We start from the raw sequence: 16,897 nt of genomic DNA on the forward strand, positions 1-16,897 counted from the left end.
AAACCACGCACTACCTTCGAAAGAGTTTCCTTCTACGACGTGTAGTCAAAAAAAAAAAAAAAGAAAAAAAAGTGAGGTGTCTATTTAATGGAGATGTTTATTAATCTAGTCATGGCACATTCCGCAAACACAAGTTCTACATCCCATTCAACAAAGTGTGTGTGTGTGTGTGTGTGTGTGTGAGAGAGAGAGAGAAAAAAACCCCTAGTTCATACATCATTCTTATGATGTGTGCCTCTCCCGGCTTGAGCAGGATGTCTGCACCAACACATCGTCAGCGCGGCCCATTGAATTGTCGAGAGTGAATTGTGGATGAAAAAGCGCATTTGTGCCCGTGTGCGTACGTGCGAACATGTCCACTGTCAGCGGTGTGCCTCTTGCTCACCCGTGCATCAGTACGCGCACCGCCCATGTATGCGCTCAGTGATGTGGTTAGTAATGCGGAGACGAGCAGGAGATGGTCTGTGAAGAGAGCCCGCAGGATAATTGCCGCCACACTGACAGGTAGGGCTGCCTCTGTCATAGTTGCCTCAGTGGGGAAGTAGTGGCGTGCGTGTGTGTGTGTGTGTGTGTGTGCGCGCCGGTGCGTGTGTGCGCATCACCATCCTTTCCTCCAATAAGCATTTCCCCCAGTAGGCTCTCTTCAGACGGTAGCCGACATCCCAAAATGTTCCTCCGCTGTCAATCATCGGCACGTCTTAAGATGTCAGTTTTAACCACAAGACACAAAGCCAAGTGATAAATTCTTTTTTTTTTTTTTTTTGAAGCAAGCTTTTGCGTGTTTTAATGTTATCACGCATACAAAGCGTCCCTAATGAGACGAGCGCAATTTCAGGTCACGGTGGCCCGTGGTGTGTTCGGTGTTTGCTCAGCTGCAGATGGTGAGTTTTTATTTGGTCTGTGTCAGATTTTCATGCGTCGAAACAAATTTGCAGCATCCAAATCAGCAAAGGCCCGACTGTTGATTGTCACTTGGGTGCTTATCCTGTGGTGCGGCATGTGTTAAGATGGACCCCTCCCCCCGACAATCGTAAATATTAAACTAGTTTGGTGTTTTGGGCTGTTCAACCAAATTGATGCCATTTGCTTGATGGCGTGCTCTCAAAATTAAGTTTGTTTTCTTTTTCTACTGTAAATCTGATAAAAGAGATTTTGAGCAACAGAAAATTTGTATTGGCCCATCTCAGGCAGCTTCATTTATTGTCATTGTATGCATGTTGACACTAAATACATGACAGTGATTCCAAAAAAAAAAAAAAAAAGAACCAATAAAAATCAGGGCCAAATCTCTTCAACGAGAACCCTTTTTAATCAGCCGATATTAGCTTTTCATTTTCGATTTTTGCCGATAAATGGTTGCTCGTGCGCTGTGATTGGCTGGCAACCAGTTGAGGATGTACGACTGCTGTTTGGGATCTGCTCCAGTACGTTCGCAACCCTCCTGAGGATAAAGCAGTTCAGATCATGGATGGATGTTGTTTTAAATTTTTTTTTTAACAAGTTAACAGATTGCAACATAATACAATGATAATACCATTAATTCAATGTTAAAAGATTTCTTTAAGTGTTTTTTAAAATTAATTAATTAATTAATTTTGGTTATACGGGATTTCTTTTTTTTTTTTTTTAATTGACCGATTACAGTAGACCTCGGTGGGTTACGGACCTGGATAGCGAAAATCCACATATAATTGACAGCCATTGAAATGCATTTTGTAAAAAAAAAAAAAAAAAAAAATCTAATCTAATTTTTTTAAAAATCCCCAAAAAGATCTTCAGTTATGCTAAACATTTAATATTTGTTTTCTGGTAAATGTGATTTTTAATTACCGTATTTTCACGACTATAAGGCGCCATTAAAAGTCTTAAATTTTCTCCAAAATGGACAGGACGCCTTATAATGCGGAGCGTCTAGTGTATGCGCCGAGTTCCAAAGCCTGACTGAGAGCACGTCTGGCCGACACGCTGTTTATATATGGAGAAAAGGCGGAGTGAGTGACGACAGGCATGCGGAAGTCCGCCAATGAGTGAAGGGTGGGCGTGTAAGAGGACGCGAAAGGCATGCCCCGAGCAGGTACCAGTCGCGTGAGTACATTGTAAAATGGTGAAATAAAGTACAAGCGAACTCAGTTTTGCTTCCGTTGCCTTTTTAAAAACGTGTTTTTAGCGTGCGCGCATGCATACCGTATGTTTAAGCTGGCGTATGTTTTACCACGCCTGGCTGCGCCCAATAATACAGTGCGTTTTGTGTATGTGTCAAATACAGAAATAGCATCCCTTACTGAGACTGCGCCCAACAACACGGTGCGCCGAATGGTCGTGAAAATACGGTATATATTTATTCATGTTGGCCGGGGGTGGGGGTGAATGTTAAAATCTGCATGTGCTGAGCCGCGAATATGTGGAGGTTTACTGTCATTGGTTATTGGAATTTTTTTTCTGTCACAAATTGGAATTGGCATCGTCCTCCAAAAATCCAAATCGGTCCGTATCAAAACAAAAACATTTGCTCAAAACCTCCAAAATATGTCCCCCCAGTAGCCATAGTTTGCCACTTTGAACCCATGCCACATTTTTCTCATTGCGCGCGTGTGGTTTCTGAAATGTATGATAGGTCTTGCTGCTGTAGACTGTAAATTTCCCCAGTGTGGGACAAATAAAGGTCAAATCTTATCTTATCTTAAAATCGATTCAGGTGTTAAAAGTTGGGACGGTGCGCTTTGTTTCTCTTCAGAAACTCATTCTTCACCGCCATCTGATCATTGGTGAAAGATTGTCATTGATTGACATGCAATGGGGCTTTCTGCCACATCTGGAGGTGGCGGCAAAACAGGAGTCATTGGCTGGCTCCGCCGCTCTTGCCGCCGTCGTCCGTGACGAATTGGTGTCAGTGCCTATCAAAGCCAAAATGCCCATTCTGCACCCAGTGTCAGAACAGCCACAATCTATTTAGCAAGCAGCCAGCCGAGAAACTAATAGTGTGTGTGCGTGTGCGTGTGCGTGCGTGTGTGTGCATATACAGGACCATATTTACACAAAGAGTGGGAATACTCAACGGCAGATGAGCTCTTTATTTGCACACTCCAGGAATGCAGTCTTTCTCAAACCTTTTAAGCCCCCCCCCCCCTTCCCCACATGACAGGGTTGGCACCCTACAGTATTTTGAGGGATACATTTATTAAGCACATTGGGCAAGGGCTCAGTATGAACAGTCGCTCAGAGACTTTTGAAGCTGTGCACCCCCTTCAACAGATATGGCGCACCCCCCACCCCCCAAAAAGAATAAAGGGGGCTTTTTCATGATCTAAATGAGGCTCTGATTGTCTTTTAGAGCAGGCGTTGCCAAAGTCACGCACCCCCTTCAAAGTGAGGGATTGGTGCACCCCCCCCCCCCCCCCGTCCTCTGACATGAAAAATGTGTCAAAAGGGAGGCATTTTCAAATTAACTATCGTGCGATCTCTTAGAGCTGCCTATCCCAAAACCTTTAAGCCCCGCACTTCCTCTGACAAAGTTGGCGCACCCCCCCCCCCCACCCCCCTTCCCCTGCTCATGTCTAAACACAGTAAAAATAAAACAAACAAACAAAAGACTGTTTATAGAAATATCGCTAACATGCCATAGAAATGCGTTATTTTACAAAAATACCATCTGTTCTATTTTTAATCTCAAATGCGCCCAGCGCATTTTCCCATTACCTTTATTAGAAGCACGGCGACTGTTTGAGATATGTGCAGCAGCGGCGAGGACTTGTGAAGGTTTATTATTGAGCTATCTTCCAAAAAAGTCCAGTGAATAAGAAAAAGGAAGGGCGGGTATGCAATTATAAAAGTGTCATGTGGGTTCCGTTTGAATGAGGAAGGAGCCCGGAATATGTTTGGTATCAGACGCAGAGTCTTTGGCGGACCCTCGCATTCTAATTACGCCACTGCCGCCATTACTGAGCTCAAACCACTGCCGCCGCCGCACTCTATTACCTTCGACATCATTTGTAATTGTCGGTCCAAATTTATTTATTTATATATTTTAAAAATATATATTGCACTCATATTGCAAAGCCACCGTTTGCGTTGATTTTAGGCTCGTTGATGCGAGTATCCTGCCGGCTTATTCGCATGAAGCCATCGGTCGTGTTGAATAAACAGTGAAGTGGTCAGCGTTGTGTACATCAAAACTATACCTAAAAACTAATTAACCTGCTCTAAAAGCGAAATAAAACAAGATGCGGGGGGGGGGGGGGAAACGTCAGTCAAAACTAAATAGAAACGAGCGATAATGGAGAATCGAAATCAATTATAACCCCGGTTGCCGAACATAAACGTCAGCGGTAATTTTATTGTATTTGGTTCTGCTATCACTTCTTGATTTATTTTCGGCATTAATACTGTAAAAATATGCTGGTGGGCGGGGGGGGGGGGTGCAGTGGCAGTACACATGCAAATAAGGCCCATAAAAATGACAGCCGCATCTGCTGCGATGTATAACAATCGTCGTGTACAAGGGGGAGGGGGGGCAGGGGAGGTGGTGAGGGGGGGTCGTGGATAATGTGTGATTTATCGTACGCTGCCGCTCGGTGTGTCTTCATACTCTGAGCCGGGCAGTCACATTATTGTTTTTGAGTGAGAAATGGATAGCTGCCTATCTGTTTGGAAAGGGGCGGCGGCAGAGGGATCAGGTGCATCCTTCTCCCGTCCACCCCCTGCCCCCCCCCCCTCCTCTGTCTCCTGATAGGTGCAGACTGTCGTTATATGTGTGCGTTGGGGATGGGTAGTGATGTGTGGAATGGCGGCTTTAATATCGAAGCGATTGCCTACTGATAAGGCTAACGGCTTTGGAGAGAGCGAGGCGTGAGCGCCCCTGCGTACACCCCCTCTCCCCCCTCCCCCTCCCGCCCTCCCAATAAACACTTTCATTTTGTTTTCGACGGGACTGACATATAGACGAAGGCGGGAGCGAGGATCCAGATAGAGAGGAGGGGCGTATCTGCGTATTAACAAATCAATCAGCTGAAATATGCCAACTCAATTCCCCCATTTGGAGGCATTACGACACGCCGAAATAACGAATACTTCGGGGCCCACGGGAAGTGATCCATCTCGCCGCGCCGCATTTAGATTGCTTCCAACAATAACAAACCGCATGCCATGTGTCAGAGAAATGAGCATATATATTCATGACTTTAAGGTCCGATGACTTCATGATAATCATTCGGGGATCGCCGTTAGAATCCGCGACGAGGGCGGGGACATCATCACATTATCCGGCAGCATATGGCGGCCGAGCGGTGCATTTTAATCAAATTATACTGAACAACAGATAATGATGTTGAGTGCGTATGCTCGCAAGCAATTTAAAGGTCGCATAAAGTCTGGCTCGCCCGCTCTTTCTACTCCTCGTTGCGCGCGTCAAGGATTTTGAATCACTTCCAAGGCAAGCCGGTGTGATTGAAATGGCCTTTTCTTCCTCTCCCGACAAGTCCTTGATGAACTTTTGAAGTGTTCTTCAACTCCCAGAGTTGAGCTTGTCATTTGAATCCCGGTTGTTATGGTGAAATACAACTACTTGATTATTATTTTAAGTGACATTGGGTTTGCGCGCGTGTGTCAAACCTGAAGTGGAAGTGACAATGATCCGCAACAGCATCGGAAATAACGTTTTCAATAGGCTGTTATTTGATTTGGACGTTGGCCTTTGCAATCTTGCCAGGGAGGTGACTGTGATCCATAGAGTTTTTACTTATTATTCAACTCTAAAAGACTGTTTAAAAAAAAAAAAAAAAGGAATGTCAATTACTTGTGTCTTCTCACTAACTCATTCACTCCCAAAGACGTTTTAAAACGTCTTTTCTGACTTGGTCCAGAATTGGCTGGTACTGAATGAGCTAATCAATGGCGGGCTCGATCTTATCCTCCCAAATAGTACGGGATTGCTGTCATTTGTTCTAGGCTAAAACCGTACGGCGAGTCTTCGGTTTCTGATGGTCCCGGCACACGAAGTGTGTCAGAAAAGTTGCAGGAATGATGTCACGAGTCGACAAAAGTACAGTCATACCTCGGTTTTCGACCATAATCCGTTCCAGGAAGCTGTTCGAAAACCGATTTGTTCGAAAACCAAAAGCACGCTCTTTAAAAAAAAAAAAAATAAAATCTTCATTGAACACGTCTGCTCACAACGGAACGCTACACGATGAAGCGTCACTTCCTTGTGGAAGGAAGGCGAGAGGACTCAAGTGGTGCATTCAAGTGCGCTCAGTTTGGTCGAGAACCGATTTTCGCTCTTAATCCGAGGCATAAAAAACTCGAAATCTTTGGTCGAGAACAGAGACGTTCGAAAACCGAGGTTTGACTGTATATATTAACCCTTTCAGGGACAGCGGTTACTACAGTGGACATCTTACCGTGTTATCAGGTTACAGAAAAAAAAGTAGCCCACAACACACGGCAACTGACAAAGGAGGAGTAAAAGTAGGAAAATTTACCAGGACAAACGCCAGAACGTACAGCGAGAAACAAATCACACAAACATAGTTACGATTGCTGGCCTGGCGTTTTTTCCCCCATCAGATCATCGAGAGGAAGAAAAAAAAATCACTCTTAACACACATGACGGGATGATCAGTCGGGATAATCTTTTTGAAACGTCAAATAAATCAGCCTTGCAGGCTGAAATTCAGTGAGTTTGTTGGTATGTGTTAACCCGCTTTACTCAAAAACAGGAGTTTTTTTTTGAAGAGGGTGAGCCTTCTCTGCACCCAACAAACATCCATCTTGTTTTATTGAAAGCTGATAAAAATGGAGCACATGCTGGATTCTTTTTTTTTTTCGTCAAGGGCTCAGCATCACTGGGAAAACCGCAAAGATGACAAAAGGAGCAGCGGCGATGGGATGCCATCAAATGAGATGAGATATGCTCGGACAATGCCGATTAAGAATGTCTGGAGGAGTCTCTTTTGAAATGAAACCTGACGTCTCTTTTTCCACAGTCTGTCAGGGATATTTGGTGGCCCATTTGAAGCTCATGAAATTGCCCCTGGCGCTTTCGAGTGCTGGCTTGAGTTGCTTCCCCGATGTAATGCGTGACATTGGACTAGCTACTGTCTTTTAAAAGTTGTCCGTTTTACTATCATTTGAATCGGAATGTGTTATTCATAGACACAATCTGAGGATCTACTGTGTAGTATGTCCCGTTACGCCCCTACTGAACCCTGTAACCTGATCGCATGATAAGCCGCCCACTGTAGTAACCGCTGTCCCCGAAAGGGTTAAACCACATGACTGTGACTTAAAGCATAAGTGACATACATAAACATAACGAGCCTATCTGTTCAAAGTAAGGATTGGCAATTACCGATATAGGATTTCAGTGTGGACATTTTTACTCAGGAGTGTACTCACTTTTCTTTCCAGCCTTGCCACGATTCTGACGGTACGATAACCTTGAACCAAAGTTTTGGTTGTCAATGTTTTATTTTAAAAACTTTTGTTCAATATCTTCTTTTCCATTGAACATGCTCCATAGGTACTTAGTCAACGTCAAAAGAAAGTAAACGATTGCATTTTTTTTCAAAAGACAATCCGCATTAAATTCGCTTATTTCTACGAAACTGAATAGCGTCTCTACTTTATTCCATTTTGTGACACAACGATTGGAAATGACCTGACGTTAGCTATGCTAGCTAGCTAGCAGCCGCTCTGGTGAGTCGATAGTAGTTATTTCACAGAATCCGGACACGCTGACGCTGGTAGCTGCTCACTAACGTTCATTTCATTCAAGGCAACATTATACAGTATAAAGTAAGGTGACCTTGAATTTTTTGGAGTGGCAGCCTTAGTATTATCTCCTCGAGCTAGCGGTCGACAAAGTGTCATTTCCTCAACCCCGTTCCATGAAAAGACAGAAACTGTGATACGGAAGTCTCCCGTTGTGAGAGACTGTATATGTTTTCAAATGTAACAGTAAATATAAAAATCGTCTGAAAAATAAATAGTCAAGTGAAGCCCAGACGCCTCAAACAACCAAGTCCGGTATCATACAGTAACAAAGTATTTGGCGTTTGTTGCTTCCCACGACTGTCGTTTATTCTAATTGCATTCCCAGCTGTGTTGTTTCGCAAAAAGAGACGGTTCGCTGTAAGCAAAACCGAGAGCAATGAGCTATTCCGACTCTCGCTTCCAGCGCTCGTCCGTCCAGCCGGCAGCTTAATGAGCTCAGTGAGTAGATTGTCTTTCCATTTCAAATGGGCCCTGTTCCGTTCTCGCCACTGATTGGAGAGTCCTTCACCTTGATTGGCCGGTAAATATCGGCCCGCCACGCCATGTCGGTCGGCGAACCGGGCGGCGGTCACGCGACGGCTCGTGTTGACGCAGGGCTAATCTTTTTCACCGTTAAGACTCATGCCACTGCCGCCACCCCGGAGGGGTCCTCATTAGCGGCGAAACGTTGCGTGACCTTTTGAGCGTCTTCGCTCCTCCCCGCCACCTACGCCCTCGCCCAGCTGGGCCCAATTACCTCGCTCGTTAACCCCCTCCTAAACAGTATCCAGGTAGCTCCCCCTGGCAGCCAGACGACTAAATACATAACAGGAATTGAAAATGACATTCATCTGAGCCGTGTGGGTTGTAGCCTTTTCTCCTGGCGCTAATGGCTCGTTTTCTTGACTTACGTGGCATTCTGACTTTTAGCGCTTTCAACGTACAAGGGTGTCGTGTGTCCCCCGCGCCCCACAATCTTTAACTGGCCATTAGTCATGTTTTGCATTTTGACTTCGTTGACACAGATACGAGTTTGACTTAAATGTCAGAAAATTCATAAAGGGAGCTTTCTAGTTCTCTCTCACTATACTTTTAGGGCTTGACTGTTTCCAAAAAAAAAAAAAAATAATAATAATAATTATAGGCTGATCCCAGTATTTGAAAACAAATGCATGAGCCATAATGGAGACATCTTTCTTCTTACTTTCTTTCTTTTCTGATTGATATAAAAATGATCTATTTATATATAAACACATAACACGGGGGTAGGACTAGATACGTTTTTTACTTCTTCCTACTCCCTTGAACATAATAATTGTGTTGAATGATGACTGATTCGCTTTCCATCCATCCATCCATTTTCCGAACCGCTTGATCCTCACTAGGGTCGCGGGGGGTGCTGGAGCCTATCCCAGCTGTCTTCGGGCAGTAGGCGGGGGACACCCTGAATCGGTTGCCAGCCAATCGCAGGGCTGATTCGCTTTCCTTTTTACTATTTTACTTACCTTACTTTCTGTCAAATTATTACTGTATATGTTTTATGTTCAATAAACAAACGAAAACGAAATTTGCCACAGAACTATTCCAATAACTCATCGATCGCCTGATTATTTAAAAAAAGGAAAAAAAATCCCCCAATTTTCTTTTTTAAATTACAGGCACAACATTTGACTGTTTTACAGTACTTTGGCCTTCAGTATTTGTTTAACTTTACAACCGAGAGGTATTTTCATTTGAAAACACACAACTTATTATTTTGAATACGCCAAAAAGTGCTGCGTATCATCGGCCTGCCCGTGAATCGGTTGGACCCTAATCGCGTGCCATCATTCGCGCACCAGCTTTATTGTATATATTTATTTTTAGATTATTATTATTTTTTAGACATATCTGTTGTGAAAATCCTCACTGTACTCTGGAAGTCTCTTTTCTTTTTTTTTAAGTACATTGAACCCCAGGGGAATAGGACCTGAGTCACAATGTGTATGCATCCTTTCCCAGTAACCCCCCCCCCCCACCCCCCCAACCCCCATTTCTCATCCTGAAATATATGCCGGCACATCGACGAGATGATAGGATGATCAGTGCGTCCTTCTCAAACCGGCAAGACGAGAGCGTTTGGGCGCGGCGGCGCACCAAAGAGATGGATGATTATCCTAAAAGTAGCATGCTTAATTAGATGGAATGCTGCATACATTGTGGCCCGAGTGGAATCACTGGGATAGATTAAAATACTAATTAAAACAGGCCCTCGCCCGATGTGGAGTGTGAGGTGAGCTTCAGTCTATGCAGGGTCATTTGCATAGCCTTCATCTGGGGGAGGGGGGGGGGCGGGAATGGGATTTAAAGGACCTACTCGTTTTAACTCGCATTCACATGCTAACAAACTCAATTAAAAAGATGCGGCATTTTGCCGCGCATTATTTAATTTTACGTTATCTGTGAAAGTCCCCCACCCTTTGAATTTTGTTTTTCAACCTACGTGTTTGCTTCAAAGGTAGGAAGCGACGGATGTGTCAGATTTACATGAGAATATGTCTGACGAAGCGAGCCGGTGGAAATGGCTTCGGCGCATTTGACGAGATGGCGAGATGCGCGGTGTATTAATTATTGTAAGGACAAAAGGAGGGGGGCTTAAGTTATTAACGAACACACTTCAGCTTCAGTCGGTCGCGTTCTCAAATGGTTTGCGTCGTTACAGCGTTGCAAGAAGGAAATGGGGCCAGTTTGCTCCGAGCTCATTTGCAGGCTTTTAAACCAATCGCACTTTAGTGGTAGCTTGAAGTTTGAATGGCCCTAAAAGTTGTCCAAGTCCTGTTGTGGATTTTCTTGCTTCTACTAAGTCACCTTTATGGGTGTTACTGGTTTTATTTTGTTTTTGTTTAACCGCATTTACTCGCTTGATAAGATTCTCGGTCACAATAGTTGCCTCATTAGTGACGCCTTTCCGGTCAGTGGGCCTCTTCGGAAAGTTCAGAACATTTATTGAACCGTTTCTTGAACCGTTGGGAGGGGAAAGTCATTTGGATCAAGGCGAAATGATTCAACTCCACCTCAAGACAACGATCATTACTTCAACATGCTTCTTTGATGCCAATTCCTGTACTACTTTACTGCTTGGACGGGGGTTTTGGCGGCCTCTCGCGGCATCTAAAATCACCTTTTAGTTGTTAGTTGTTTTCCAGAGAGGATAAAGAATATATACCCGTGAGGGCTTGCTGCAACTTTTGTCTTCAAACATACACTGTTTAACAGCGCGACTCCTATGCTCTTTGTTAGCTCGTCTGCGGCAATTTTTTAAAATTATAGCGACAGACAACTAAGACAAAGTGATGTGATTGTATGAAAAATCTGACTGTCACCTTCAACGTGGAATAAACAGCTTGAAGCCACTTTTTATTAAGAGTCGTTCACTATCTTCCAAACTGCTTCTTGTTGTTTCGTGAGCCGAGTGTCATTCGGGCACCGCCGAACTCCACTTTAGTCATCAGCCATACCCGTACCACGCCACGACCGGAGAGCATCTCCAACTGTTTGTGACATAGACTTCCCGGTAACTTGTGACCGACACTCCTTTCGCCGAACCAGCGCTCGCCATCCTTCGGATTGAATGACCGTCGCAGAAACAGCAGTGATATTTTTTTGGGCGCTCGGTTGACGCAGCCGAGCGCTAAATGACGCGCGTTCCTGCGTGAGCCACTCGTTCCTTACCATCATTTTGTCATCTGACTCACGCCGTCTCATCCGTCGCATCACTCTCGGTATCACTGACCAACTCGTTCCGCCCCTGGTTGTGGGAATAAAACCCAAAAAAAAGTGATACTTTGTTATTCTCCGCTCATACTCACCACCGCCTCCGCTTCTGTCTGTGCAGTCCAAGGGAAACAGCAGCTGGAGAAGGAGACGGGCCTGAAGATAGTGGAGGCTGGAGTCAGTGACGTAAGTTACAGTCACTAAAAATATCCATCCATCCGTTTTCTGCTCTTCGGGGGAGCTTGACGAAGACGTAGACAACCACACGTTTGAGTCTCTTAGGTCGGTTTTTTTCAAACTTTTTTGAGCCAAGGCACACTTCTTTCATTGAAAAAAATCTCGCGCCACACCACTAACCGCTTATTTGAACAATTAACGTGTTATATTGTTACTATAACCGTTTTTAACATTGAAGAATGACGTTATAACGGCTTGAATTGGAATCAAAGGAACACAAAGAAAACAGTATTTTATCATCTTTCATATTTATTGTTTCACCGTCGTCCTGCATTCACGCGTCGCAAATTCGCTTGTCACTCGTCGAAACGCAAGGCGATTGGCTAGCTGTTGCTGCTCCCTAGCGGTATGGGAGGGTACTACACGATTACTCTCTGGGCGAAAGACCGCACGGGCATATAAATTGGATATCTTCCTGCAGTTGAAAATCACTTTCTTTGGTGACTGTGCCAGGACAGCACAGGTATGACCATATGTGTAATTTGACGTCCGGCGAAAGTTTTTCCTTTGTTCCATTTTATGGGTACAATCGAACCCTGCTGTTCGGGTATAATTGACAGACATTAAAACAAATTGAATGGGGGAAACTTTTTTTTTTTTTCCCAAACACCTCAAAAATTCTTCATGTTGCACAAATAACGGGTTGGGGATGGCGTGTAATGCGGAAAAAAATGGGTTGAACAAACCCCCCAAAATAGAAAAAAAAATGCATTCAAAAAAGGGAAAATTTGAAAAATATGCAAATCAGATGGTGCCGATCTGCGATCTTGCTGGGCTTGCCTAGAAAAGCTCTGTAGAGTCTTAAAACCGCTGACTTAAAAGTAACCCAGTACTAGGTTAGCTAAACCACTGCATTGGGTTGATTTGAATCAGCACGTCGGGTTAATCCAGCAAGTAATGAGTTAAAGCTACCGAGTAATGAGTTGCCAGGTGATCAGTATAATTTGGGGGGGAAAAAAATAAATTAAATGTAAATATTTAATATGCGGGACGGGGGGCGCAATTGTTTAGCGTATTTTTGTTTGCACTCATGGGAAACGAAATAACAGCCGCATCGGTTTTGGCATCCATTTCACACCTGCAGCTTCATTTGTGCAGCCGCACGCCGACATCTTAAGCCGTCCGACGTGTCGCCGGCACGTACCCCGCTCAAGTGTTTTTGCGGTGAATGCCATCCGTCCCCGCGTTCGTTTCCTTTAGGTGGCCCTGAGAGCTTTTGTCGCCGTGGCAAATAAAACACAAGACAAAAAAGCCAAAGGCGTTTTGTTCTCGGGCGATATGCGCAGCCGCTGCTGCGTCCAGATTATCCGGAGGGCTTGTTGGACCCCGCCGATGCACCCGTGACATATTCATTGGACAAAAATTAAGAGGGGAACTGGAGGACCCTCATGAGTGATCCGGATGAAAGGAAGAGTAAATGTGTATTCACCCCACGCTGATAAATATTCATATGTGTCAGAGGTAAGGATCTAATCAAGCGCCCATTGATGCATCATAGCTGGGTTAGTAAATGAGTTTCTATGCGGAAATGAGACAGACAGCCTCGTAGACCCCCGAGCTGGCCCTGATCACCAGGCATGCTGAGACGGATGCCGCCTGTGCATCGCGGGACGGTTGCCATTGGCAACAGCCGTCACCCGCGCCGTAGACTCCCATCATTTTGCTCCGTTTGTCCCTTTTGGTGTCTTTCTTTGCCCATCTGTCTCGCTTTTTATATGCCTCATCTTGCTCGTCTCTTGATATTCTCCTCTATTATATCGGATTCATTCATCTGATTCCACCGCCACCTCCCCCTTTTTTTTTTTTTTTTTTTAAATTTTATCTTATCACAGTGACTTTTATCTCGTTCCTATCCTTGCTTCCCTTTCATTCATTTAGACCCACACTGACTGATTTAGTGCACTTAGCGGCGGGGGCTGTGTTTGTCATATCAGGCCTATTTGTAGATAATTAGCTGCAATAATAGTCCCTTTGCAGGAGAGGGGGTGGGGGGGGGGGAATAAAGGGGGTGAAATTGCCTGCCTTCTACCTCATGGGGAGAAAATATCCGCCTCTACTTGTGTTTGTCGAGATGCACATCAAGGACATGCAGCATTTTCCCCTCCCACACAAAAAAAGTTGTCGATTGCCACTTTCTCTGGAATGGAATGTGGGGGGCGCAGGGGGGTGGGGTTTGCCATAGTCGGCAGTGGATGTGATGTGGTGTCATCATCATCGAAATGAGGACTGGAAGTCTCATGGTAAAAGTCATTCAGTACCAGCCAATTCTGGACCAAGTCTGAAAGACGTTTAAAAACGTCTTTGGGAGTGAATGAGTCGAAGGGGAAGTCAACCCCAAGATTTTCTTGACAAAATGTTCTATGCGCCTTCATGAGTAGAAACACGGCTTTCTGCTTTTGTGGTATGAGCAGCAAAATGCACCCATTTTTAGTCATCTCAGAGGGGCGGCCATTTTGCCACTTTCTGTCGACTGAGAATGACATCACAGTTGCTCAGGGCTCAGGTAATGACCAATCATGGCTCACCTGTTTTCTGAAGCTGACCCATAATTGGTTGTTACCTGAGCCCAGAGCAAGTGTGATGTCATTTTGAGTCGACAGGAAGTGCCAAAATGGCCGCCCCTTGAGATGGCTAAAAACGGGTAGGGTTTGTTGCAAAATTAATATTCCACGAACGCAATATGAATCAGAATGCCGTGTTTAGACGAGTGGGGCTGCATAAAACATGTTCCTGTTCAAATAACTTTTGGCTTGACTTCCCCTTGAACTAGATTAATAATTCAAAATTTAAAGTTATAGTTGTGACACGTATCTTGTCATAATTGGAGTGAATCTCGTCATATCGTGTATTTGGGAAGATAATTGGGGGTAATAGTTTTGCTCTGCAATTGGAGTGATTCGAGTCACATTGTGGTTTGAAAGCATCACATTTAACCATAATTGGAGTGACTTAATTGAATGGCATCATCGCGAATTATATCGGAATTGGAGTGAACCGTTGTTTTGTGACATAATTGGACTAAAATGTCATTTGAATCAATCGTATCATAGTTGGATCAGACACGTTCACGTTGTATCATAATTACGAGGAATATTTTGCTTGGTAATTGAAGTAATGTAATTGGATTGAATCATATTATCGTGCCGCATTTAACCATAATTGTCATAAATTATATTGCTTGGAATTGTAATTTCAATGATTAGCGTGAATCCTATTCTGTCCTATTATATCGTACATGGAAGTGAAACGTATCGTCGTTGGAACGGATCATATCTTAATTGGCGTCCATTTTATCGTAAAGTATCATATCCGAGTTACAGTGAATCTGATTGGATTTAACCCTTCAATGCACAAATAATGATAACTCGATAACCTGACAAGCTGTCCGCTGTAGTAACCGCTGTCCCTGAAAGGGTTAAGGGGCAAAAGAGTCATTTCGTTATTACAGTGAATGGTATCGGAATTGGAGTGATCTGCATTGTAATACATCTTGAAGTGTAATGTTGTATAAATAAGTCGAGTGACTCCGATTGTCATCGAATTGAATCAAGTAATCAATCCCTTTACGCATGGATGTTTGGCATCGTTGGCAGCGTAGAGATCCACTTCCCTGGCCGCAATGACGTCAGCTGTTTGTCGCGAGAAAAAAAAATGGAGGATTGAGAATAAGTTGTGCAATATTTTGAACAGGAGAGGGCTGTAAAGTGGCCTCTTCAAATGCATTAAGTTGAGAAGGTGTTAAATCAAAAGGCTGCTTTCACAAAATTGACAGTTATGAGCGACTGCATGCGAGGTCCTTGCAGAGTGGGCTTTTCTTTCTACCTATGAGTGGTGGTGGGAGTGGGGCGGATATGCTCCTTCAATTGCTCGGAGAATGCCAAAGGGGCGCAAATTAAGCGTAGTAAAGTATTAGTGTGAACGACACATTTCCACAAACTGAGACTGTGGTTGGTGTCATTAAGTCTTATCACCTGCAACCTCCCCCCTTCCCCTTCCCGCCCCTTTTCTTCTATTTCTATTGAAGAGGTGACAAATGACAAAACAGCTTAGCAAAGATGTCCGGATAGAGCGCATGTCAATAGCGGTAGATGCGGACAAGGATAAGCAAATGTCAAAGTGGGGGATAGTAGACATCCATCAAAAGGCGGAGCACTACCAAGTCCATTCTAGATCCCGGCGAGGTCTGCACCCAAAACGACAAAATGTCAATTTTGTTTTCCGTAAATGAAGTATGCCCGTGAGGAAGGAAGGCAGGCGGCGCCGTGATTAACAGCCAAGTCCCAAGTGGAAACAAACGCGCGGACCCAAGTAACAAATGGATGTCGTCTTGTGTGTGGGGGTGAATTTTTTTTTTTTATATACACGAGTAGATATTTTTATATATCATCATCATATCTTGTCGCGCCAGTATATGTATATCAGTCTTCCTCAACTGGCGGACCGCGATCCACGTCCGGACCGCCGACCTCTGTCCAGACCTCCTCTGTCCGGACCCTCGGCAAATTGTATAAAATAATAAATTATAAAGTGATTTTTACGTTATACATTTGATATTTTTAGACTATAATCTGCGCATTACCGCGATCGCTTGTTAAAATTATCCGTTGTATTCTTTGCGTGCACTAACAGATGTATTGCAGTGGACCGCAGCAGCGCGACTGTGTGTGCATAATGTTTTGACTAACTGGAGACCCTGGCTGAGCAGGGCATGTCGGCGATAACGATGAGCTGATTGGCTCCTCCGAACTTAAGGTGTGCCCATACGTAAGCGTCAGCATATACGATGCGCTGATTGGCTCCTCTGAACTTAAGGTGTGTCCATACGTAAGCGTCAGCACGCGTCTATCCCAATACACACGCATTCAAAATGGATGATTGTGTCAGGAAACAGACGCATGCGCGACGCCACAGTGTGCTCACAGCTTCAGCCCAGGAGAGCCGCACACAGACAATTAGACAAGACGAATCGCGGGAGGTTTCGATCGTGTGCAGTTTTGCTCCCGTCTACCCGGGGATCTTTGCAGCTGTTTAACAGCAGAACACCGCAACATGGTAAATGAACATCCCGATGGCGTCCTCAAATAATATTTGCATGCCTCAGACATTGCATTCACCTTTAGTGGAAGAACAGCACTGCACATTCCTGTGCTCCCTTGTG

At 44.4% G+C, this 16,897-nt stretch overlaps 1 protein-coding gene and 1 long non-coding RNA gene across 4 annotated transcripts in view; one reads left to right on the forward strand and one right to left on the reverse strand.

Moving 5' to 3' along the window:
- The window catches only part of ptprn2 (protein tyrosine phosphatase receptor type N2), a 121,772-nt gene that overhangs the window by 49,274 nt on the left and 55,601 nt on the right, over positions 1–16,897 (forward strand). Inside the window, exon 11 of the mRNA XM_086102338.1 lies at positions 11,624–11,688. Within this exon, the coding sequence (XP_085958464.1) occupies positions 11,624–11,688 (65 nt within the window). The remainder of the gene's footprint in view (positions 1–11,623; positions 11,689–16,897) is intronic.
- The window catches only part of LOC147187214 (uncharacterized), a 60,681-nt gene that overhangs the window by 19,725 nt on the left and 24,059 nt on the right, over positions 1–16,897 (reverse strand). For all 3 annotated transcript variants that reach the window (XR_015099052.1, XR_015099051.1, XR_015099050.1), the window contains one exon: positions 11,461–11,658. This is a non-coding gene — a long non-coding RNA (uncharacterized LOC147187214). The remainder of the gene's footprint in view (positions 1–11,460; positions 11,659–16,897) is intronic.

Source organism: Hippocampus guttulatus, chromosome 21 (assembly GCF_054856545.1).
Source record: "Hippocampus guttulatus isolate MCC_2025c chromosome 21, RoL_Hgut_1.0, whole genome shotgun sequence".
In the NCBI taxonomy this organism is placed as follows: Eukaryota; Metazoa; Chordata; class Actinopteri; order Syngnathiformes; family Syngnathidae; genus Hippocampus; species Hippocampus guttulatus.